Source organism: Poromitra crassiceps, assembly GCF_964638095.1.
Source record: "Poromitra crassiceps genome assembly, chromosome: 10".
In the NCBI taxonomy this organism is placed as follows: domain Eukaryota; kingdom Metazoa; phylum Chordata; class Actinopteri; order Beryciformes; family Melamphaidae; genus Poromitra; species Poromitra crassiceps.
In genome coordinates this window covers 54,067,605-54,092,875 of record NC_139631.1, presented here as the reverse complement: position 1 = coordinate 54,092,875, position 25,271 = coordinate 54,067,605, and the positions used below count along the sequence as shown (strand labels likewise).

Here is a 25,271-nt window from a genome sequence, read left to right as displayed (position 1 = left end):
AAAATGGCGGAGTCGGAGGAGGAGGTGGACGTCTTGGTCCAGAGAGTTGTGAAAGATATCACGAACGCCTTCAAGAGAAACCCAAACATGTGAGTATGGTGGAAAGTGTGCAGATAACCGATAACACGACGTCGCTTCTGTAACGTCCAGGCGTTCCCACACCGGGAGGCACCACAAGCAGCCATCATGTGTGGGCTGAGGCTATTACCTGGAAGGAAAACGGTACACGGAAAGTTGAGTGTGTAGCTTGGCTAGTTTTCCTCCTGCTTTCATATGAGACAGGTGTAGGACAGGCAGGTAGGAACACTACTGTTAGTTAGAGTGGAAGGAATGGCCCAGAAATGCCGACAGGGACAAACAATACTCCCTTTAGACAGCAGATTGTATGTGTACTGTATGTCAACATAGCGTGCGTCGTCCAAGTCAATAAAGACGCCAGAGCGGCTGTCAAAACAAGTCCAGATCCTCTAACGTTACAGTCCCATACTATATATATCATTAATGGTCAAGTTGATTTGAAATGTATCATATTCCCCAACGTGTTTTCATCTCTTCTACAGAGAGTACGTTAGGCTACTTTCAAAGATAGCCATGATGATGTGCTAGTTACTGGTTGGCTTCTCATTTATTATGCTGTCAATATTTGATCAACGTGTTTTTAACTTGTTACCTACTGTAGTAGATGTGTTCAGTAGGGATCATGTCTATGTTCCCCGGGTTCTATGTTCCCCGCGTTCTATATTCCCTGTTTTTCACTAACCCTAAACCTAACCTCCCCCAGACCCTAACCCAAAACCTAACCTCTCCCACCCCCCACGCCTAAACCTAACCTCCCCCAGACCCTAACCCAAAACCTAACCTCTCCCACCCCCCACGCCTAAACCTAACCTCCCCCAGACCCTAACCCAAAACCTAACCTCTCCCAGGGAACATAGCGGGGAACATAGGGCCCTATTTGGGAAAAGCGGGGAACATAGGACCCGGGGAACATAGGACCCGGGGAACATAGGGATGACCCCGTTCAGTAACGTGTTTTTAACTTGTTACCTACTGTAGTAGATGCGTTCAGTAACGTGTTATTAACCCGTTACCTACTGTAGTAGATGCGTTCAGTAGCCATATCAAGAAATGTGCACAGTTACACTGAAAGTGCAGTGAAGTGTAACATTTAGGCTAGTCTTTATGTGTTGTTGTGGTTTCTTGTGCGTCTGATATTTACTGTCAATGGTCTGATGTAAATAAATACTGTAGTAGCTGATTCCAAAACTAAAGAAAGGTAACTTTAACTTAAGGACTGACTGAGGATGGAGAAAGATCCGAAGTTGTTTCATGTGTTGAGCACATGATGCCTGTGTGTAAACACACAGGCATCATGTGTTGAGCAGTGTAAACACACAGGCATCAGAGCAGTGTAAACACACAGGCATCATGTGTTGAGCAGTGTAAACACACAGGCATCAGAGCAGTGTAAACACACAGGCATCATGTGTTGAGCAGTGTAAACACACAGGCATCAGAGCAGTGTAAACACACAGGCATCATGTGTTGAGCAGTGTAAACACACAGGCATCATGTGTTGAGCAGTGTAAACACACAGGCATCATGTGTTGAGCAGTGTAAACACACAGGCATCATGTGTTGAGCAGTGTAAACACACAGGCATCAGAGCAGTGTAAACACACAGGCATCATGTGTTGAGCAGTGTAAACACACAGGCATCATGTGTTGAGCAGTGTAAACACACAGGCATCATGTGTTGAGCAGTGTAAACACACAGGCATCAGAGCAGTGTAAACACACAGGCATCATGTGTTGAGCAGTGTAAACACACAGGCATCATGTGTTGAGCAGTGTAAACACACAGGCATCAGAGCAGTGTAAACACACAGGCATCATGTGTTGAGCAGTGTAAACACACAGGCGTCATGTGTTGAGCAGTGTAAACACACAGGCATCAGAGCAGTGTAAACACACAGGCGTCATGTGTTGAGCAGTGTAAACACACAGGCGTCATGTGTTGAGCAGTGTAAACACACAGGCATCAGAGCAGTGTAAACACACAGGCATCATGTGTTGAGCAGTGTAAAAACACAGGCATCAGATATGGGTCACTTTTCAAAGTAGATGTAAGCAGAGGGTAAAAAAGTATCAGATATAGGCACAAAGTGAGCTCTGGGCATCAAGCCCTGCACTCTAAATGTCCTTAGTGTCACTATGGTGCTTGGAGAAAGCTGTAACACCAGCTCTAAGTTCTGACTTGGACATCAATATTATTTTCAGCTGGCAAGCATCAGATGAAGCCATATTTCATCATGGTTTTTGGTGCATGGGGGCATTTCAGGAGGCCGACGAAGCTTTTCTGCTAGTGACAAAGTGAGAAAAGGGGAAGAGAGTGCCGGAAATGAGTCCTGAATCCCGCAAATGTGTTAGCATTCGTTAGCTTTTTGAACGGGCTTCTGGTTAAATGCCTGAAATATATGGTCTGAAATCCAAATGCCTGAAATAAAAACCCATTAACTTCGAACCCAAGGTGATGCTAACTTCTGTGTTGACCTACAAAATGACATCATCCCTGCAGCACCCAAAAGTCTTAGGAGGGCGGGGTAGGGCTTGTTATATGATTGGAGTGAATACAACTATGTTGATGTGTTTACCACTACAGTTAGAAAAGTGTCACTGTCTCCCCCCTCAGCGATGAGATTGGTTTGATCCCTTGTTGTCACTGTCTCCCCCCTCAGCGATGAGATTGGTTTGATCCCTTGTTGTCACTGTCTCCCCCCTCAGCGATGAGATTGGTTTGATCCCTTGTTGTCACTGTCTCCCCCCTCAGCGATGAGATTGCTTTGATCCCTTGTTGTCACTGTCTCCCCCCTCAGCGATGAGATTGCTTTGATCCCTTGTTGTCACTGTCTCCCCCCTCAGCGATGAGATTGCTTTGATCCCTTGTTGTCACTGTCTCCCCCCTCAGCGATGAGATTGCTTTGATCCCTTGTTGTCACTGTCTCCCCCCTCAGCGATGAGATTGGTTTGATCCCTTGTTGTCACTGTCTCCCCCCTCAGCGATGAGATTGCTTTGATCCCTTGTTGTCACTGTCTCCCCCCTCAGCGATGAGATTGCTTTGATCCCTTGTTGTCACTGTCTCCCCCCTCAGCGATGAGATTGCTTTGATCCCTTGTTGTCACTGTCTCCCCCCTCAGCGATGAGATTGCTTTGATCCCTTGTTGTCACTGTCTCCCCCCTCAGCGATGAGATTGCTTTGATCCCTTGTTGTCACTGTCTCCCCCCTCAGCGATGAGATTGCTTTGATCCCTTGTTGTCACTGTCTCCCCCCTCAGCGATGAGATTGGTTTGATCCCTTGCTGTCACTGTCTCCCCCCTCAGCGATGAGATTGGTTTGATCCCTTGCTGTCACTGTCTCCCCCCTCAGCGATGAGATTGCTTTGATCCCTTGTTGTCACTGTCTCCCCCCTCAGCGATGAGATTGGTTTGATCCCTTGCTGTCACTGTCTCCCCCCTCAGCGATGAGATTGGTTTGATCCCTTGCTGTCACTGTCTCCCCCCTCAGCGATGAGATTGGTTTGATCCCTTGTTGTCACTGTCTCCCCCCTCAGCGATGAGATTGGTTTGATCCCTTGTTGTCACTGTCTCCCCCCTCAGCGATGAGATTGGTTTGATCCCGTGTCCAGAGGCCCGATACAACCGCAGCCCCATCGTGTTGGTGGAGAACAAGCTGGGCGTAGAGAGCTGGTGTGTGAAGTTCCTGCTGCCCTACGTCCACAACAAGCTGCTGGCCTACCGCCAGCGCAAGCACCTGCTGGACAGAGAAGGTAACCGCACACTCACTCCTCTGCTCGCACAATATCACTGGCTTCAGGTTATAGGAGGTGGAGCCTACATGTTGTTATTGAATATCACTGGCCTCAGGTTATAGGAGGCTGAGCCTACATGTTGTTATTGAATATCACTGGCTTCAGGTTATAGGAGGCTGAGCCTACATGTTATTATTGAATATCACTGGCTTCAGGTTATAGGAGGTGGAGCCTACATGTTGTTATTGAATATCACTGGCTTCAGGTTATAGGAGGTGGAGCCTACATGTTGTTATTGAATATCACTGGCTTCAGGTTATAGGAGGCTGAGCCTACATGTTGTTATTGAATATCACTGGCTTCAGGTTATAGGAGGTGGAGCCTACATGTTGTTATTGAATATCACTAGCTTCAGGTTATAGGAGGTGGAGCCTACATGTTATTGAATATCACTGGCTTCAGGTTATAGGAGGCTGAGCCTACATGTTGTTATTGAATATCACTGGCTTCAGGTTATAGGAGGCTGAGCCTACATGTTGTTATTGAATATCACTGGCTTCAGGTTATAGGAGGTGGAGCCTACATGTTGTTATTGAATATCACTGGCTTCAGGTTATAGGAGGTGGAGCCTACATGTTATTATTGAATATCACTGGCTTCAGGTTATAGGAGGTGGAGCCTACATGTTGTTATTAAATATCACTGGCTTCAGGTTATAGGAGGTGGAGCCTACATGTTGTTATTGAATATCACTGGCTTCAGGTTATAGGAGGTGGAGCCTACATGTTGTTATTGAATATCACTAGCTTCAGGTTATAGGAGGTGGAGCCTACATGTTATTGAATATCACTGGCTTCAGGTTATAGGAGGCTGAGCCTACATGTTGTTATTGAATATCACTGGCTTCAGGTTATAGGAGGCTGAGCCTACATGTTATTATTGAATATCACTGGCTTCAGGTTATAGGAGGTGGAGCCTACATGTTGTTATTGAATATCACTGGCTTCAGGTTATAGGAGGTGGAGCCTACATGTTATTATTGAATATCACTGGCTTCAGGTTATAGGAGGCTGAGCCTACATGTTGTTATTGAATATCACTGGCTTCAGGTTATAGGAGGCTGAGCCTACATGTTGTTATTGAATATCACTGGCTTCAGGTTATAGGAGGTGGAGCCTACATGTTGTTATTGAATATCACTGGCTTCAGGTTATAGGAGGTGGAGCCTACATGTTATTGAATATCACTGGCTTCAGGTTATAGGAGGCTGAGCCTACATGTTGTTATTGAATATCACTGGCTTCAGGTTATAGGAGGTGGAGCCTACATGTTGTTATTGAATATCACTGGCTTCAGGTTATAGGAGGCTGAGCCTACATGTTATTATTGAATATCACTGGCTTCAGGTTATAGGAGGCTGAGCCTACATGTTGTTATTGAATATCACTGGCTTCAGGTTATAGGAGGCTGAGCCTACATGATTGATTGATTTTTATTAAATGTGTCATGCACTTGACAGTGCCCAGCCCTCATGGGCTTACAAGACACACATATGATATATTATGCAGTACAACATACGCCAACGCCGCAGTAATAAAACTAAATCACAGCATAACATAACATTCACCATATCAGCAAAACAAAATCATTACATCATTTTCTGAACATAACATTTTGCCTTAGCTCCCATGCCTGGGAAAGAAAGTTTCCAATAAAGAAAGTGCCTTTCTTAAAACACAACTCGAGTTTTTCATAATCGTCCATCTCAAAAAAGTCAACATAAATAGAGGACATTTTACTGAACAGTATCTCCCTTACCTCATCATAGACAGTACAATAGAATAGAAAATGAATCTCATTCTCAATTTCACCCAGGTCACAGAGCAAACAAAGTCTGTCTTCTTCAGGGGTAGCATTAAACCTACCAGTCTCCAGTGCCAAGGGCAACGTTCCAGATCGTAACTGTGCACACAAGGACCTTTTTCTTCTGTCGAGATTAGGTAGGTTCTCAATTTAGGCTTAGACCATAAGTCAACGGACCATTTATCTTTATACAAAAGGAACATATTACTCATGGTCTCCCGGATGTCACAAACTAATCTATTTTGGAAAATAAATGATAAATCATTCGCATAGAATAAAGACATAAGTTCAGTTGTCCAGGGATGTCTATGGGCAATGTCCCAGTTAAATATCTGTTTGGTCAGTCTCTGATCAGACATCCTCACAAGTCTGTTCCATAATCGCAGCATTTGACCGTGATGTCTGATGTTTGGAGATTCCCATCCCATATCCCCACTGATGGCCAGAACTGATGTGCATTTATGAACTCCTAAAAAATAACGGATAGCTCTATAATGCACAGTATTACAGCTTAGGTGTTCCCGGGAACCCCAAACAGCAGAAGCATAATCCGACACAGGACAAACACATGAATTATACAGTTGCGTGTAAGTATGAAAACCAAGATTACCACAATATTGAACCTTGTTCAATACAGATCCCAGGGCTCTGCCCGCTGATTGAGCTAAGACATTAACTCCCTCCTTAAATGTCATATGCTCATCTAGTGTTAAGCCCAGATATTTATACTGATCTGTATATGCTAATACTATTGATCCAAAATTAAATACAAAAGAACTCCTAGGCCTTGGTGCAGGTCTAAAGTGCACAATTTGTGTTTTGTCTTGATTCACCCTCAGCCTCCATTTCCAGCACCATTCAACAACAATGGACAACATGGACTGTAAATCATTTTCATGCTCAGCAAGTAAGACAATGTCGTCCGCGTACAGTAATATGCCCACGGTCTGGTCATCCACCTTGATTCCCTTACCTGATGTTTTAATTTGAACATGTTATTATTGTATAATAATACATGTTATTATTGAATATCACTGGCTTCAGGTTATAGGAGGCTGAGCCTACATGTTATTATTGAATATCACTGGCTTCAGGTTATAGGAGGCTGAGCCTACATGTTGTTATTGAATATCACTGGCTTCAGGTTATAGGAGGCTGAGCCTACATGTTATTATTGAATATCACTGGCTTCAGGTTATAGGAGGCTGAGCCTACATGTTATTATTGAATATCGCTGGCTTCAGGTTATAGGAGGTGGAGCCTACATGTTGTTATTGAATATCACTGGCTTCAGGTTATAGGAGGCTGAGCCTACATGTTGTTATTGAATATCACTGGCTTCAGGTTATAGGAGGCTGAGCCTACATGTTATTATTGAATATCACTGGCTTCAGGTTATAGGAGGCGGAGCCTACATGTTGTTATTGAATATCACTGGCTTCAGGTTATAGGAGGTGGAGCCTACATGTTGTTATTGAATATCACTGGCTTCAGGTTATAGGAGGTGGAGCCTACATGTTGTTATTGAATATCACTGGCTTCAGGTTATAGGAGGCTGAGCCTACATGTTATTATTGAATATCACTGGCTTCAGGTTATAGGAGGCGGAGCCTACATGTTGTTATTGAATATCACTGGCTTCAGGTTATAGGAGGCTGAGCCTACATGTTGTTATTGAATATCACTGGCTTCAGGTTATAGGAGGTGGAGCCTACATGTTGTTATTGAATATCACTGGCTTCAGGTTATAGGAGGTGGAGCCTACATGTTGTTATTGAATATCACTGGCTTCAGGTTATAGGAGGTGGAGCCTACATGTTGTTATTGAATATCACTGGTTTCAGGTTATAGGAGGCTGAGCCTACATGTTGTTATTGAATATCACTGGCTTCAGGTTATAGGAGGCTGAGCCTACATGTTGTTATTGAATATCACTGGCTTCAGGTTATAGGAGGTGGAGCCTACATGTTGTTATTGAATATCACTGGCTTCAGGTTATAGGAGGTGGAGCCTACATGTTGTTATTGAATATCACTGGCTTCAGGTTATAGGAGGCTGAGCCTACATGTTGTTATTGAATATCACTGGCTTCAGGTTATAGGAGGCTGAGCCTACATGTTGTTATTGAATATCACTGGCTTCAGGTTATAGGAGGCTGAGCCTACATGTTGTTATTGAATATCACTGGCTTCAGGTTATAGGAGGCTGAGCCTACATGTTGTTATTGAATATCACTGGCTTCAGGTTATAGGAGGTGGAGCCTACATGTTATTGAATATCACTGGCTTCAGGTTATAGGAGGCTGAGCCTACATGTTGTTATTGAATATCACTGGCTTCAGGTTATAGGAGGTGGAGCCTACATGTTGTTATTGAATATCACTGGTTTCAGGTTATAGGAGGCTGAGCCTACATGTTGTTATTGAATATCACTGGCTTCAGGTTATAGGAGGCTGAGCCTACATGTTGTTATTGAATATCACTGGCTTCAGGTTATAGGAGGCTGAGCCTACATGTTATTATTGAATATCACTGGCTTCAGGTTATAGGAGGCTGAGCCTACATGTTGTTATTGAATATCACTGGCTTCAGGTTATAGGAGGTGGAGCCTACATGTTGTTATTGAATATCACTGGCTTCAGGTTATAGGAGGTGGAGCCTACATGTTGTTATTGAATATCACTAGCTTCAGGTTATAGGAGGCTGAGCCTACATGTTATTATTGAATATCACTGGCTTCAGGTTATAGGAGGCTGAGCCTACATGTTGTTATTGAATATCACTGGCTTCAGGTTATAGGAGGTGGAGCCTACATGTTGTTATTGAATATCACTGGCTTCAGGTTATAGGAGGTGGAGCCTACATGTTGTTATTGAATATCACTAGCTTCAGGTTATAGGAGGCTGAGCCTACATGTTGTTATTGAATATCACTGGTTTCAGGTTATAGGAGGCTGAGCCTACATGTTATTATTGAATATCACTGGCTTCAGGTTATAGGAGGTGGAGCCTACATGTTGTTATTGAATATCACTGGCTTCAGGTTATAGGAGGTGGAGCCTACATGTTGTTATTGAATATCACTGGTTTCAGGTTATAGGAGGCTGAGCCTACATGTTGTTATTGAATATCACTGGCTTCAGGTTATAGGAGGCTGAGCCTACATGTTGTTATTGAATATCACTGGCTTCAGGTTATAGGAGGCTGAGCCTACATGTTGTTATTGAATATCACTGGTTTCAGGTTATAGGAGGCTGAGCCTACATGTTATTGAATATCACTGGCTTCAGGTTATAGGAGGTGGAGCCTACATGTTGTTATTGAATATCACTGGCTTCAGGTTATAGGAGGCTGAGCCTACATGTTGTTATTGAATATCACTGGATTCAGGTTATAGGAGGCTGAGCCTACATGTTATTATTGAATATCACTGGCTTCAGGTTATAGGAGGCTGAGCCTACATGTTGTTATTGAATATCACTGGCTTCAGGTTATAGGAGGCTGAGCCTACATGTTATTATTGAATATCACTGGATTCAGGTTATAGGAGGCTGAGCCTACATGTTATTGAATATCACTGGCTTCAGGTTATAGGAGGTGGAGCCTACATGTTGTTATTGAATATCACTGGCTTCAGGTTATAGGAGGTGGAGCCTACATGTTGTTATTGAATATCACTGGCTTCAGGTTATAGAAGGCTGAGCCTACATGTTGTTATTGAATATCACTGGCTTCAGGTTATAGGAGGTGGAGCCTACATGTTATTGAATATCACTGGCTTCAGGTTATAGGAGGCTGAGCCTACATGTTATTATTGAATATCACTGGATTCAGGTTATAGGAGGCTGAGCCTACATGTTATTGAATATCACTGGCTTCAGGTTATAGGAGGTGGAGCCTACATGTTATTGAATATCACTGGCTTCAGGTTATAGGAGGTGGAGCCTACATGTTGTTATTGAATATCACTGGCTTCAGGTTATAGGAGGTGGAGCCTACATGTTGTTATTGAATATCACTGGCTTCAGGTTATAGGAGGCTGAGCCTCCATGTTTAATAATGATAATAATTAATAATTTAATAATGTATGCAAAATGTTGCGTAATGTTTGCGTGAGTTGCTGGCCGGAGAATTGCACGGATTTGCTTTTCTACAACAGTTGATGCTTTGTACCATTTATTTCTATGCAAAAGTAACATTATTTAATGTAATGTTAGTTTGTATGATCTGTAACTTCATGCTGCTTTTCTTGGCTAGGTCCCCCATTTTTTTTTAAATAGTTATGCAAATACTCTCCTAGATCCAGTAGAAAGAACAAAGGAAGTCCAAGGCAACTCTTCAAGAATAATTTAAAAAGCCTTTAATAAAATATGGCTTCCACCGACATGTTTCGGCCAAACTGGCCTTTCTCAAGGTGATTTACAGAAACAATGAATGAGCTAGGTCTTTTGTTTGTCATACAGTGATGATAATCAGCTGGTGCACTCAGGGTGTGGCACTCTCCTAGATCCATCTTAAGATACACTACCAGTCAAAAGGTTTGACACCATATTTTTCTTCCCCTTTTACCAAATAGTAAAGACATCAAAACTACAAAATAACAAATCAAAGCTAAGCTTGTTAACTTTTATCGCTGTATTATTGAAAGCATTCTCACTAGTTCCTTTACTGTATGGTTTGGTAATCTTACTGTTAAGGAGCGAAAATCCTTAAGGGTAGTGCGCCTTGCCCGCAAGATAACTGGTGCCAACCTGCCGGCTCTAGAAGAGCTCTATAGCTCCAGACTTTTGTCCCGGGCCTCCAGTATTATCAAGGACCCTGCAGGTCACCCGGCCGCCAGTCTTTTTGAGTTACTCCCTTTGGGTAGACGCTACCGCTCCATTAAATGCTCCACCACTCGCTTTGCGAGAAGCTTTTACCCGAGTGCTGTGCGTAGTTTGAACGATCACAAATCTAAACGGTAGATCTCTGTTGTCTAGACCACCTAGACACACCTAGACCTCTATTTTTTCTGTTATTTTCTTTTGTATAAGATGTCTTATACTGGTTTCTCATGCAATTTGATCCTTGCTTAGGCACTTTACTACTGTGCACTTTATGTCTGATTGTGCACTTTGTTTGTTCCTGCACTTTAATAAGTGAGCTGGATGACTCGGGCCTTTATCCACAGATGTACCTGTCTCCTTTTATTGTTTTATTCTCTTATTTTATCTTATTTACTTTTTAAACTTTTTTACTGTCTGTCTATTTATATGCTATTTTATGTTGTCATGACTTGTCATACTTGTGTCTATGTTTTAAGTTCTTGCACCCCAATTCCAATGTAGTTTCGACTGCAAATGGTAAATAAACTGACTCTGACTCTGACTCAAAAGTCGCTCATCCCGTTCGCGACTCTTCTCGTCCCTGGCACCTCAATGGTGGAGCGAGCTCCCACCTTCGGTCAGGACGGCCGAATCACTTGAAGACTTTCTAAACATGTCATGAGCTACACATCACTAGACATCCAAACCATGAGTCCACACTCTGCATCCTAGTTATGGCTGCCACGATTATCGCATTACCGTGGTTATACAAAAAGTCATGCCCACCGCAGGGTCAAGCTGATTATCACATAATGGCTTTTTTCTTTCCCCGCCTTCTTTTTTGCTTGTAAAAGTGATGTGATTTGAAATAAATGCAATAATTAGTTTTTAACACGTTCACTGCCAATGACGTATTAATCCGTCAAAAATAATCCAACGGTTGACTGCCAATGACGTATTAATACGTAAAAAAAAAGATTTTTTTTTTTTTGACCGTGGGATGTGCATCTAACCCTTTTACATCTCTTATATAATTATTGGAGCCACCGAACGTTTACAACCCATTCCACCGACCCACTAAGTGGCGACAGTGCTCTCCTGACTAGAGGAAGGCAAGCAAAAAGCAGCCATTCTCATGAAAATGGATGGGGGAAAACGCTTTCGTTTTCACGCTGATTGCTGGCGATGCGGGATTGCAAATTTGCATAATAGATTACAGGTGGAACACACTTTGAAACACGCAGCATAAATATGACCAGAATCGCAAAAGCTTCATCAAAGCTCTCAACCAAAACTCCAAGAAGCGAGCGAGTCCATCCAGACTTCCTCAAACAGCGGCCGCGCAGACAGGCAGCAGCAGCAGCAAAGCAGTGAGACTGGTGACAAGCTTGTGACGGCCGCTGCAGCCAAGAAGAACGCCCACGGAGGGAGGAGTTGGAAGCAGAGGGGGGTTTCCTGCTGTTATGGAGGAAATTACTGTTCAAAACTATTGTTTAGATGTCTGACGTCTTACTGATGCCAAAAATGAATGGTTAAAGTGACTGTTCTATCGAATTTCACAAAAAGCCGTTTATCTCTGAATAATTTTTCTGACGCTGAAACCATGCTGTATTCAACTGCTAATGCTTACATAACTACTAACTCTACAAACTAACTCTTTTAGACAGAGAAAGCACACATTCTATTAGTTCTTTTGAGATATTGTGTGTTCACAAAATCTTAGCAGAAAAGAATCCTCGGGTCTTGAAAGATGAGCCAGAATCCTCAAAAAACCCCTCTGGCAGAAGCTAACTACAGTAAAAAAAAAACGTCTGGCAGTGAATGTGTTAAATAACCATTATAATTGTGTGGCCTATTTTTCCCACGTCATGTGATGGAAATTTCCACTCACCAATTGGCAGTTTTCTGATCGGAGAAAGCTCAGACAAGCCGCTGGGGTTTAGCGGCTCATTTGTAAACAGCCTCTCAGAGCCAATCAGGACTCTGCTATTTCACATCCCCCCAGGTTTGCCCCGCTACATTAGTTAACCCTACTGGCTGTTTTTGGCAACTTTTTGATGAGAATTGATCATTTGTATTGGGTGAAAAAAATGGGATCGGGAGTACGGTAGTTGATGACTCCTAAAATACAGTAGTCGTGAATGCCCTGTGCCCCCCCCCCCCTCCCTGTGTCCCTCCAGCTCTCATGGATATCACCAGCACTCTGTTGCTGCTCAACCCAGACTTCACTACGGCTTGGAATGTCAGGTACAAATACACCCTCATCACACCTGTCAGGTACAAATACACCCTCATCACACCTGAATGTCAGGTACAAATACACCCTCATCACACCTGAATGTCAGGTACAAATACACCCTCATCACACCTGTCAGGTACAAATACACCCTCATCACACCTGAATGTCAGGTACAAATACACCCTCATCACACCTGAATGTCAGGTACAAATACACCCTCATCACACCTGAATGTCAGGTACAAATACACCCTCATCACACCTGTCAGGTACAAATACACCCTCATCACACCTGTCAGGTACAAATACACCCTCATCACACCTGTCAGGTACAAATACACCCTCATCACACCTGTCAGGTACAAATACACCCTCATCACACCTGCCAGGTACAAATACACCCTCATCACACCTGTCAGGTACAAATACACCCTCATCACACCTGTCAGGTACAAATACACCCTCATCACACCTGTCAGCACTGACTCAACAACACTACATACACCCTCATCACACCTGTCAGCACTGACTCAACAACACTATATACACCCTCATCACACCTGCCAGCACTGACTCAACAACACTACATACACCCTCATCACACCTGTCAGCACTGACTCAACAACACTACATACACCCTCATCACACCTGTCAGCACTGACTCAACAACACTATATACACCCTCATCACACCTGCCAGCACTGACTCAACAACACTACATACACCCTCATCACACCTGCCAGCACTGACTCAACAACACTACATACACCCTCATCACACCTGCCAGCACTGACTCAACAACACTACATACACCCTCATCACACCTGTCAGCACTGACTCAACAACACTACATACACCCTCATCACACCTGCCAGCACTGACTCAACAACACTAAATACACCCCTTAGAATTTTTTGCAGGCCTGGAGGGACTTCAAAACCTAAACCGACCGCAGGGGGGACCCTCGCTGGCGACCGAAATTTTGGCCGTTTGAAGCCAGATTTGGATCATATTAACATTAAGATTAGACTGTAATGTCATTATTCATTCATATTAGTCATTTATGTTATTAGTATAAAAAAAAATCAGGCCTGGCGGGGGCGTCGTTGGCCTGGCGGGCCCGCCAGGCCTGTACAATTGTAGGGGAAACACTGCACCCTCATCACACCTGCCAGCCCTGACTCAACAACACTAAATATACCCTCATCACAATTTCCAAATCTATTAGTGTGGTCTGTTTGGACAAGGAGAACACAAACACAAACCTTTGTATTTTGAGTTTGTTTCAGTGTGCTTCTTGCTCACCTTTACCTGGCTGTCTACAGTGTGGCTGCTGTTCAGATGTATTGTAATGCATGCTGGCTTGGTGTTGCAGGAAGGAGCTGCTGCAGTGTGGAGTACTTCACCCAGAGAAAGACCTCTACCTGGGCAAGCTGGCCCTCACCAAGTTCCCCAAGAGCCCGGAGACATGGATACACCGGTACCACCATGTAGTAAACTATACACTCTGTCATTTCCACATTACAGTATACTAGAGATTAAACCATTGATAGTATTCCTGACGATAACTGTACCATTTCAAAATTTAATTATAATTAAAACTGTGATTAAGTGTTACTGTGATGACAGCGCTTTGAAGAACACAGTAACTCCTGTCCATCAACCAAAGTTAGCAACAGTCTCCCAGACGCAGGCGCGCAGCTTTGGTGAAATGATTTCAGTGAGTCTATTAGTACTCTTTGAACATTTTCAGCGCATTTTAACAATACCACATTAATACTGATAACATGATCATTTTGGTCACTATAATCGTGATGACATTTTCATACCGTTCCATGTCTAGATTATACAATGAGAAGCAAAACAAAAATATTAGGGTTTTGACTCTGATGAAGACGCTGTGCGTCGAAACGTTAGTCACTGCACCTTATTAAAAATCACTTTCCAGTGAATTGAGTGCTCCAGGATCCTCCTTTCTTTAAAAATATTATCAGTTAACCCTAACAATTGCCTTAAAAAAAATCAAGCAACTTAAAATTCAAACCTTGATATGATTTTTTTTAAATAAAAATCCACATGGATTAGTCTGCATATCCAATTCTGTTGAATATATCAAAAAAGAAAGGCCCATGGCACTCTTCTGGTATGAAGTAAAAAGCCTTTATTTACTTTAGATGGCTATTTCATTTAGAAAGGTTTAAAAACATAGCTAGTGCATGTTAAAAGAGCTGGGACATGACCCATGGCACTCTTCTGGTATGAAGTAAAAAGCCTTTATTTACTTTAGATGGCTATTTCATTTAGAAAGGTTTAAAAACATAGCTAGTGCATGTTAAAAGAGCTGGGACATGACCCACGCGTAGCGGCACAAACAGCCTTCTTCAGGGTATGGCCACCAGCACAAGGTTTCCCCTATTTAGCATGAGATGATTGCAAACACCTGAGCAGAAAGCCAGTGAACTCACAGGTAATGATATAAAAAGCACCCACTAGATGGCTCTACAATGTGCATAGCAGAAAACCAACATAATGCAGAGAAATATGGAAAACAAACGAAAAATGGATCTTCAGGCAAGACAGAAAACATCATATATATCCATCTGCAGCAATACAAGCAACATACCAATATCAGAACAACTACAAAAAAGGACTGAAATCAATCTCTTCATTCAGTCCTGGATATACTGTAGCCTGCATTTGGTGTATATAGATAGTTTCTCTCTGCAATAACAATCAGTCGATCACCACCCCGAGTGTTCTAAGAAATGCTGAGCCATAGGGTAATCCAAATGAGCTTTTCTGATTGCATACTTATGCTCGGAGAGCAAAAGTATGCAATCAGCCAACAGTGGGTGTAACGGTGAATTTGTCCCCCTCCAGACGATGGGTGCTCCAGCAGATGGCGCTGCAGTGCTCTGCCCTGGGCCTGGGCAGGAAGCATCCGGGAGGGCTGGAGCAGGGGGAGGCAGTGGGGAGCCATGGTCTGGCCAGGACGCTGCACCAAGAGATGAGGGTGTGCTCTGACGCTGCCTGCCGCTACCCCAGCAACTACAACGCCTGGTCCCACCGCATCTGGGTGCTGCAGCACCTGGCCAAAGGCAATGTCAAGGTACAACCAAGGTCCATTAGGTCCTTGTTGAACTGCTATGATGGTAGCAGCCTTTATAGGCCAGATGATGGACCATAGTTACTAGAGGTGTACAGAGACCTCATTGTCTGTATCTAGATGTTCAACCAACAAAATGATCATCTGTGTTTGGATAGAAGACTGAAAGTGGGCCTGGTTTAAGTCAACAAAACACAGCGCCAGAATGCTCTATGTACATGTTGTGACATCGGGTACTCACCACGTGATGGAATAATAATCCATAGTCATTTTCGTAGCAAATCCGCACCGAGTTACTTCCTTGTTTTCCTGAACACAACGCTCCCGCTGTACAGCGCATGCTGCCACCGGGACGCAGGCACCAAACTGCTTAGTCCCATCAGAGGCCTTTGGAGGGCGGTGTGGGACCAATAGAGGTGACATTCCCCCTGTTACAAGTCACTGTACTATCTTCAATGACTAAAAAGCTGTTATATGCCAGTGCATTGATCAAATAAATAACTGGATGTGCCAGAATTTCCTACAGCTAAACAAAGACAAAACAGAGGTGATCGTCTTTGGCCCCAAAGAACAAAGGCTTAAAATCACTGTACGTCTTGAGTCTCTATCCCTGAAGCCTAAGGATCAAGTCAAAAATCTTGGCGTTATTATTGATTCCGATCTCAACTTTAACTCCCACATTAAGTCAATTAGAAAATCAGCTTTTTATCATCTTAAAAATATAGCAAGAATTAGGGGATACATGTCCAGACAGGATCTAGAAAAACTAATTCACGCCTTCATTTATAGTAGGTTAGACTATTGCAATAGCCTTTTTTCTGGTCTCTCCAAAAAAGAACTTAGGCAACAACTCATTCAAAATGCTGCTGCTAGAGTTCTAACGAAGACTAAGAAAGCTGATCATATCACTCCAGTTCTTAAGTCCTTACACTGGTTGCCAGTGTGTCATAGAATAGATTTTAAAATACTGTTATTAGTCTATAAATCACTTAATGGCCTAGGCCCAAAATACATAGCTGAATTGCTCCCACGCTACGAACCGTCTAGAACTCTTAGGTCAGCAGGGTCCAGCTTATTAACTGTCCCTAGGATCAAATCAAATCATGGGAAGGCTGCATTTACCCACTATGCTTCTGCTAGCTGGAACAAATTGCCTGAAGACCTCAGATCTGCCCCAACCTTACTTACTTTTAAAAATAGACTAAAGACTTTTATGTTTACCGTCGCTTTTAACTGCTGACAGCTACTATGCAAACCCAATGAGTCCTCTATAAGTTTTTAGCTCTTTCTGCAACTGCTGCGCCTGTTGCTTAATGCACTTTTTATACTCTTTTTTAAAGTTTTGTTGTGATGCTTTTAAATGTCCATTTTATTATCTTCTTTTCTTTTCTTTTCCTGTCAACCATTTTATGTGAAGCACTTTGAATTGCCTCTGTGTATGAAATGTGCTATACAAATAAACTTGACTTGACTTATATTAACACGTTAAGTGCCATAGCCGAGATATCTCGTCTTACATAATCCAACGCTTGAGTGCCAGAGCCGAGATATCTCGTCTTACATAAACATTTTTTTTTTTTGACGGTGGGACATCAATCAACAACTTTTACATCTTCGAGATCACTATTGGAGCAAGAGAATGTGTATAATCTATTTTACCGACCACTAAGTGGCGACAGTGCTCTCCTGACTAGAGGAAGGCAAGCATTTTTTTAACTTGTCACGCCATTCTCACCCCAGCCATTCTCATGAAAATGGATGGGGGAAAACGCTTTCGTTTTCGCGCTGATTGCTGGCGATGCGGGATTGCAAATTTGCATAATAGATTACAGGTGGAACACACTTTGAAACACGCAGCATAAATATGACCAGAATCGCAAAAGCTTCTCTCAACCAAAACTCCAAGCGAGCGAGTCCATCCCGACTTCCTCAAACAGCGGCCGCGCAGCCACAGGCACAGGACAGCAGCAAAGCACTGTCAGACTGGTGACAAGCTTGTGACGGCCGCTGCAGCCAAGAAGAACGCCCACGGAGGGAGGAGTTGAAGCAACTCTCCCTCTCGCTCTCTCCCTCTCTCTCTCTCCTCTCTCTCTCTCTCTCTCTCGAGAGAGAGAGAGAGAGGAGAGAGAGAGAGAGAGAGAGAGAGAGAGAGAGAGAGAGAGACAAGGGCAAGAGTGGGAGACAAGGGCACCCATAATCACAGGCACGTGAGGTGGTTCTAAAAATCCATTTATCTCCAAACTCTCTGAAAATCTCTGAAACCATGCTGTACTCAACGGCTAATATCTACATAACTACTAACTCTGCAAACTAACTCTTTTAGACAGAGAAAGCACACATTCTATTAGTTATTTTTAGATGATTGGTGTTCATGAATTCTTAACAGAAAATAATCCTCGGCTCTTGTAAAATGAGCCAGAATCCTCAAAAAAAAACCTGGCACAACTTACCTACAGGATGAAAAAATGGCTGGCACTCAATGTGTTAAGGGGAAAAAGTTACTGATTGGGGCTTTAAATCAGGAAAATGTTATATTTTCTAACCTAATATTCATTGGCAATGCAATCGTTGTGTCATCACCAATCACGAATTTCCAAGCTCGTTAACGCAATATCTTATTAACTCATTGAGGGAATTTCTTCACATTTGGATCAAAAGTCTTGACGACGGCTCACTTGTTGGCGGAGGCATATATCCGCAGTGCAGTCGTTCTAGTCTCGGTCTTCTTTCCTCAAAGTTTTCCCACGATGAGTTGTCCTCCATGCTGAATGTCTCATGATGAGTTGTCCTCCATGCTGAATGTCTCATGATGAGTTGTCCTCCATGCTGAATGTCTCATGATGAGTTGTCCTCCATGCTGAATGTCTCATGATGAGTTGTCCTCCATGCTGAATGTCTCATGATGAGTTGTCCTCCATGCTGAATCTCTCATGATGAGTTGTCCTCCATGCTGAATCTCTCACTCTTCTTCTTTCCTCAAAGTTTTTCCATGAGGAGTTGTCCTCCATGCGCCTGTGGGTGTCCATGCATGTGTCCGACCACAGCGGCTTCCACTACCGCCAATTCCTGCTCAAGGAGCTGATGGCCGAGCTCTCCCAGGCCCCAGCTTCCACCACAACCACCAGTGGCTCGCCCCAGCATGCGCCCAATGCAGCCCCCGGCAACAACCCCCACCACCGAGCCCCCCTCCAGGCCAACCACCCCCACCACCGAGCCCCCCTCCAGGCCAATGGGGAGGTGTCGGGGGCGGAGGGAGTCTGTGAGGAGGACAGGCAGCCCTGCAGCTCGGCCTGCACGCTGCTGCAGCTCTTCCACCAGGAGATGGAGCTGTGCACAGACCTCATCCAGTCCTTCCCAGGACATGAGACACTCTGGTGTCACAGGTACTGGGGGAGGATCATAGTATTAAGACACTCTGGTGTCACAGGTACTGAGGGAGGATCGTAGTATTAAGACACTCTGGTGTCACAGGTACTGGGGGAGGATCGTAGTATTAAGACACTCTGGTGTCACAGGTACTGGGGGAGGATCGTAGTATTAAGACACTCTGGTGTCACAGGTACTGAGGGAGGATCGTAGTATTAAGACACTCTGGTGTCACAGGTACTGAGGGAGGATCGTAGTATTAAGACACTCTGGTGTCACAGGTACTGAGGGAGGATCGTAGTATTGAGACACTCTGGTGTCACAGGTACTGGGGGAGGATCGTAGTATTAAGACACTCTGGTGTCACAGGTACTGAGGGAGGATCGTAGTATTAAGACACTCTGGTGTCACAGGTACTGAGGGAGGATCGTAGTATTGAGACACTCTGGTGTCACAGGTACTGAGGGAGGATCGTAGTATTGAGACACTCTGGTGTCACAGGTACTGAGGGAGGATCGTAGTATTAAGACACTCTGGTGTCACAGGTACTGAGGGAGGATCGTAGTATTAAGACACTCTGGTGTCACAGGTACTGAGGGAGGATCGTAGTATTAAGACACTCTGGTGTCACAGGTACTGAGGGAGGATCGTAGTATTAAGACACTCTGGTGTCACAGGTACTGAGGGAGGATCGTAGTATTAAGACACTCTGGTGTCACAGGTACTGGGGGAGGATCGTAGTATTGAGACACTCTGGTGTCACAGGTACTGAGGGAGGATCGTAGTATTGAGACACTCTGGTGTCACAGGTACTGAGGGAGGATCGTAGTATTGAGACACTCTGGTGTCACAGGTACTGAGGGAGGATCATAGTATTAAGACACTCTGGTGTCACAGGTACTGAGGGAGGATCGTAGTATTAAGACACTCTGGTGTCACAGGTACTGAGGGAGGATCGTAGTATTAAGACACTCTGGTGTCACAGGTACTGAGGGAGGATCGTAGTATTAAGACACTCTGGTGTCACAGGTACTGAGGGAGGATCGTAGTATTAAGACACTCTGGTGTCACAGGTACTGAGGGAGGATCGTAGTATTAAGGCACTCTGGTGTCACAGGTACTGAGGGAGGATCGTAGTATTAAGACACTCTGGTGTCACAGGTACTGGGGGAGGATCGTAGTATTAAGACACTCTGGTGTCACAGGTACTGAGGGAGGATCGTAGTATTGAGACACTCTGGTGTCACAGGTACTAAGGGAGGATCGTAGTATTGAGACACTCTGGTGTCACAGGTACTGAGGGAGGATCGTAGTATTAAGACACTCTGGTGTCACAGGTACTGGGGGAGGATCGTAGTATTAAGACACTCTGGTGTCACAGGTACTGAGGGAGGATCGTAGTATTGAGACACTCTGGTGTCACAGGTACTAAGGGAGGATCGTAGTATTGAGACACTCTGGTGTCACAGGTACTGAGGGAGGATCGTAGTATTAAGACACTCTGGTGTCACAGGTACTGGGGGAGGATCGTAGTATTAAGACACTCTGGTGTCACAGGTACTGAGGGAGGATCGTAGTATTAAGACACTCTGGTGTCACAGGTACTGGGGGAGGATCGTAGTATTAAGACACTCTGGTGTCACAGGTACTGAGGGAGGATCGTAGTATTGAGACACTCTGGTGTCACAGGTACTGGGGGAGGATCATAGTATTAAGACACTCTGGTGTCACAGGTACTGGGGGAGGATCGTAGTATTGAGACACTCTGGTGTCACAGGTACTGAGGGAGGATCGTAGTATTGAGACACTCTGGTGTCACAGGTACTGAGGGAGGATCGTAGTATTAAGACACTCTGGTGTCACAGGTACTGGGGGAGGATCGTAGTATTAAGACACTCTGGTGTCACAGGTACTGAGGGAGGATCGTAGTATTAAGACACTCTGGTGTCACAGGTACTGAGGGAGGATCGTAGTATTAAGACACTCTGGTGTCACAGGTACTGGGGGAGGATCGTAGTATTGAGACACTCTGGTGTCACAGGTACTGGGGGAGGATCGTAGTATTAAGACACTCTGGTGTCACAGGTACTGAGGGAGGATCATAGTATTAAGACACTCTGGTGTCACAGGTACTGAGGGAGGATCGTAGTATTAAGACACTCTGGTGTCACAGGTACTGGGGGAGGATCGTAGTATTAAGACACTCTGGTGTCACAGGTACTGAGGGAGGATCGTAGTATTAAGACACTCTGGTGTCACAGGTACTGAGGGAGGATCGTAGTATTAAGACACTCTGGTGTCACAGGTACTGGGGGAGGATCGTAGTATTAACACGACCTGTCAATTCAAGGACATTTTCCAGCACATCAGCATTACATCATGTTAGGCAAACAACAGATGACTAAATAAATGGTTAATGCTAATTGAATGAGAACAATAGCCAATGAGCTGCATTGCGTCATTCTGGTAAGAAAGTCATGGTGCATCATGAGAATATGGTACTTCAATTGAATTCAACTAAATTCTAATGTATCAGCGATGAATCGAATCGTATCGAATACGTGCTATATCATCCTGTACTATCTCATTTTCGTTGTACCCCTAAAATCCTTGATGTGCTCCTAACTTTTTCAACTTAGGAGCGTAAATGTGAAAGTCCTAATCGCACCACAGACACCCGGTTCATGAATGCTGCAATACTTAAAATGCAAAGACTTCCATCAATGGGCCATAGTGTGCACACCATTGTGTAACTCCGTTAACTCGGTTAGTTGGTGATAGATAGACTTAACAGACATTGATTTACATGAAAATCTTTGAGCGTATCCCTTTAAGAGATTACCAATATGTATACAAAATGATAAAGAAGGTAATGCTTAAAATGTATTATTGCGGCGCCAAAAGGCTTGGTGCAAAATTTGGGTTTGCGGTCTTAAAGGGATACACACACAAATGCTGCATCAATGGGTTAAAAGGTTAGGCGCACCAGTGCAACCAAAAGTGAGTCTGGAGCCCTGCCTTATTTCATTTTAGGAATTGAGTAAATTAACATCCAACTAATGGACTCGTCTCTTTCACCCGCTTCCAGGCGACATGTCTTCTACTTGTGGCACCATTGGAGGAGGGAACAGCAGCACTGCACCAGCAACAGAGGCACCGAGTCGCTCCACCTCAACAACACTAACCCAGGCCAGGCTACGGCCTGCGAGGGCAGGGGGGAGACAGGCTGCGAGGGCAGGGGGGAGACAGGCTGCGAGGGCAGGGGGGAGACAGGCTGCGAGGGCAGGGGGGAGAGCAGCGTGAATGGACAGCTACGCCCTGAGGCAATGGAGGTGGAGGGGGGGTCCCTGCCAGACCCCCGCAACACCAAGCGTCTGAAGAGGGGCGTGCTCTTGCCCCACCCGCCTGCCCTGCCCTCTGAGCACAGCTTTGTAGCCGCTGTACTGGATGGCTGCTGCAGCCCTGAGCAGAGGTGCTTCGCCCGGGCTTATAAGAAGTGGTTGGACACCGTCATCGGTCAGCAGCCTTGAAAAGAGAGACAATTAGCCCCATTCGCTCTTCCTTCTCAACATGGAAGTTGCCTTTAGACACAGACTTAGGATCAGCTTACCCTTCCCTTAGTGCTAAGCTTAACTAATAATATGTCCAAAAGCAGCGGTGACCTTAGAAAAGGGTCTCAGGGCAACTTAGTTCACTCCCTATCCTCTTGACAGTGGAGTGGATGGAGTCTTAGATCAAAAGGCATTTGTGGTTCTTCCTGGAGATGTCTGGATTCTCTGGCAGAGCGTTGTCTGAGCCGATACCCCTTCAGAACGCAAATCTGCACACGTGGAGTATTGGCTTGCCCATGTGTCTGTTCTTAGTTTAGGTCTTATTTCAGGTATCAAAACAGTGTAAAGGACAACTATTCACATATACTAAGTTTTTTGTTCACTGGTTTGGCATTCAGCTGCTTCTTCCAATTTCTTCCATAATATATAATTTCTCTAAAACATGTGTTTTAGAGAAAAAGAAGATGAAGCTGCCACTTGTTACATGACAAATGTATATTCATGTTAGTGTTGGCAGAGGTGAGAGCAGAGCACAAGTATTTATGTGAATCAAAATCACACTCTTTTTAAAGCTGATATGAAGCAAGAATGCTAAATTAAAATTTCAACAGCATAATTATGAAATGGAGTAATACTGTTTGGCTCAGTTTTTCACCAATTGAAGACCATTGTTACACGTCTGAAGGTCTTGACAGCTGCTCAGCAAGATGTGTGCACCTCCCACGTTCTTCTGACCTCAACGGAGGGTGTTTTCAAGCACAACAGATTTCTGCTTAACTTTAAGTCAAGTTGGAGGTTCTTTAGATTTCCATTCTGAAGGGGGTTACACTTATTAACTTTCTACTTTTCTCTGCATCTTTTCCCTCAGTTGCAGCTGCTGTTTGATTTTACCCTCTAGTTTTACTGTTGACTATAGTCCACAATATGTCCTAACTATGTAGCTGATTGCTAAGTTACAGTAGCTTACAACAGAAAGCCAAAAAAGCTGGTCGCTAGCTAAATAAAGCTTGTTTGCTTGCTGAAAAGTCAGTCATAGCGAACTTGCGAGTCGAACCTCCTGCCAACCTGAAGCACTAAATCCAGGACAGAAAATGGAGTTTGACCAGTTTAGTGGTACTGATGTTTGACTTTGAAGGATCGAGTGCTCGGGAAGTAAATTCCCTCTACATTCACTGGTGCTACATGCTGAGCGACTCTTTATGAAACTGTTTAAGGTGTGTAGTTGGCAACAGGTCAAAAGAAAAAACCTAAACGGCACTTTGGACTATTTTCAGACAATAATCATTGTTTTGTGGGGTAATCAATGGTAAACATCAATATCACAACTGTTTTTGAAATACACTGCTATTTTGCACCTAGCTAGTTAGCAACAGGCCTAGCTACATTTTCTGTCAACTCCTTGTTTAAAATAGACTTTGGATCCAAACGGTTGAAATCTGTGTCTACATGATATTTTTGTGTTTAGAAATAATTTGTAGCACTCTTGTAAAAGTTCCAAAATCCATGTCAATATCTGCACAGTTAATTTCTGCGATAACATAATATATAATCATATGGAAGAAGGTGGAAATGGTAGTTCCTCTCACTACATTGTCTCAGCTCAGCCATGTTCGTAAGGGAAGAATGGAAGTCTTACACTTGTTTTTGGTCACCCTATATGCCTGATCCATAGGAAATCACACAGTCTGTTAAGATGCTGATTATTCAAGGCCACAATGTTCCAGTATCTCATCAAGTCTGTGTGGTATGAAGAATCACTATATTCTGAAACTGTCTTTATAATTTCACAATTTATTAGAAGGATAAACCCCTTGAGATGAACCATCTCGTTTTCTAGGGGGTTCTTAGGACAAATATACAGAAAGAAAACGGGTGTTACATAAAACAAGCAATATATAAATACCGGTACACTCACACATACACAGAAGAAGCTCTCCCAGGCCTAGCCACTCCCCAACCCCTTAGACCCCCAAAGATAGCATAATATATACAGTGAGAATACATACTGTAAGTGTACACATACCCAGATAAGGTGCATTTACATGCATGATGTATCATGAGCAAGTTATTTCAAAATAATTAGAAGCAGGAGCAGGTTGTTTGAAGAGAAGTGAGGAGAGATGCCTTGAAGGAATGAAAAGATGTGATAGATCTAAGTGAGCGAGGCAAATTGTTCCAGTCAGATAAAGCTTTAAATTTAAACGCACAACGTCCAAATTCTTTGGAAATTCTAGGAAAGAAAAATGGATGCTCAGAGTGCCTGAGACTATACAGAGATCTATATGGAATTAAGAATTATTTTAAGTATGGGTAATTAAAAATACATTTAAAAACAAACTGCAGCCAGTGAGAATGTCTTTGAGCTTTAGGCGTTAACCAGTTTAGTGACTCATATATGACAGTGATGGGTTCTATAAGGACACATCAAAACAAATGTGAAAAGGCTATTGTAAACTACGTTGAGAGCTCCAAGATTTGTTTCAGAGGCGCTCTCATAGACAACATCTGCATAGTCAAGTATTGGAAATATCAGT

General features: G+C 43.8%; 1 protein-coding gene across 1 annotated transcript; it reads left to right on the top strand.

Annotated features, from left to right (window-relative positions):
* Nucleotides 1–24,247, top strand: ptar1 (protein prenyltransferase alpha subunit repeat containing 1). Its single transcript, XM_083644240.1, has 7 exons — nucleotides 1–89; nucleotides 3,659–3,828; nucleotides 12,657–12,723; nucleotides 14,090–14,194; nucleotides 15,595–15,823; nucleotides 18,803–19,203; nucleotides 22,275–24,247. The coding sequence occupies exons 1-7, from the start codon at nucleotides 4–6 to the stop codon at nucleotides 22,714–22,716; spliced, it is 1,500 nt and encodes a 499-aa protein (XP_083500366.1). The 5' UTR covers nucleotides 1–3; the 3' UTR covers nucleotides 22,717–24,247.
* The last annotated feature ends 1,024 nt before the right edge of the window (nucleotides 24,248–25,271 follow it).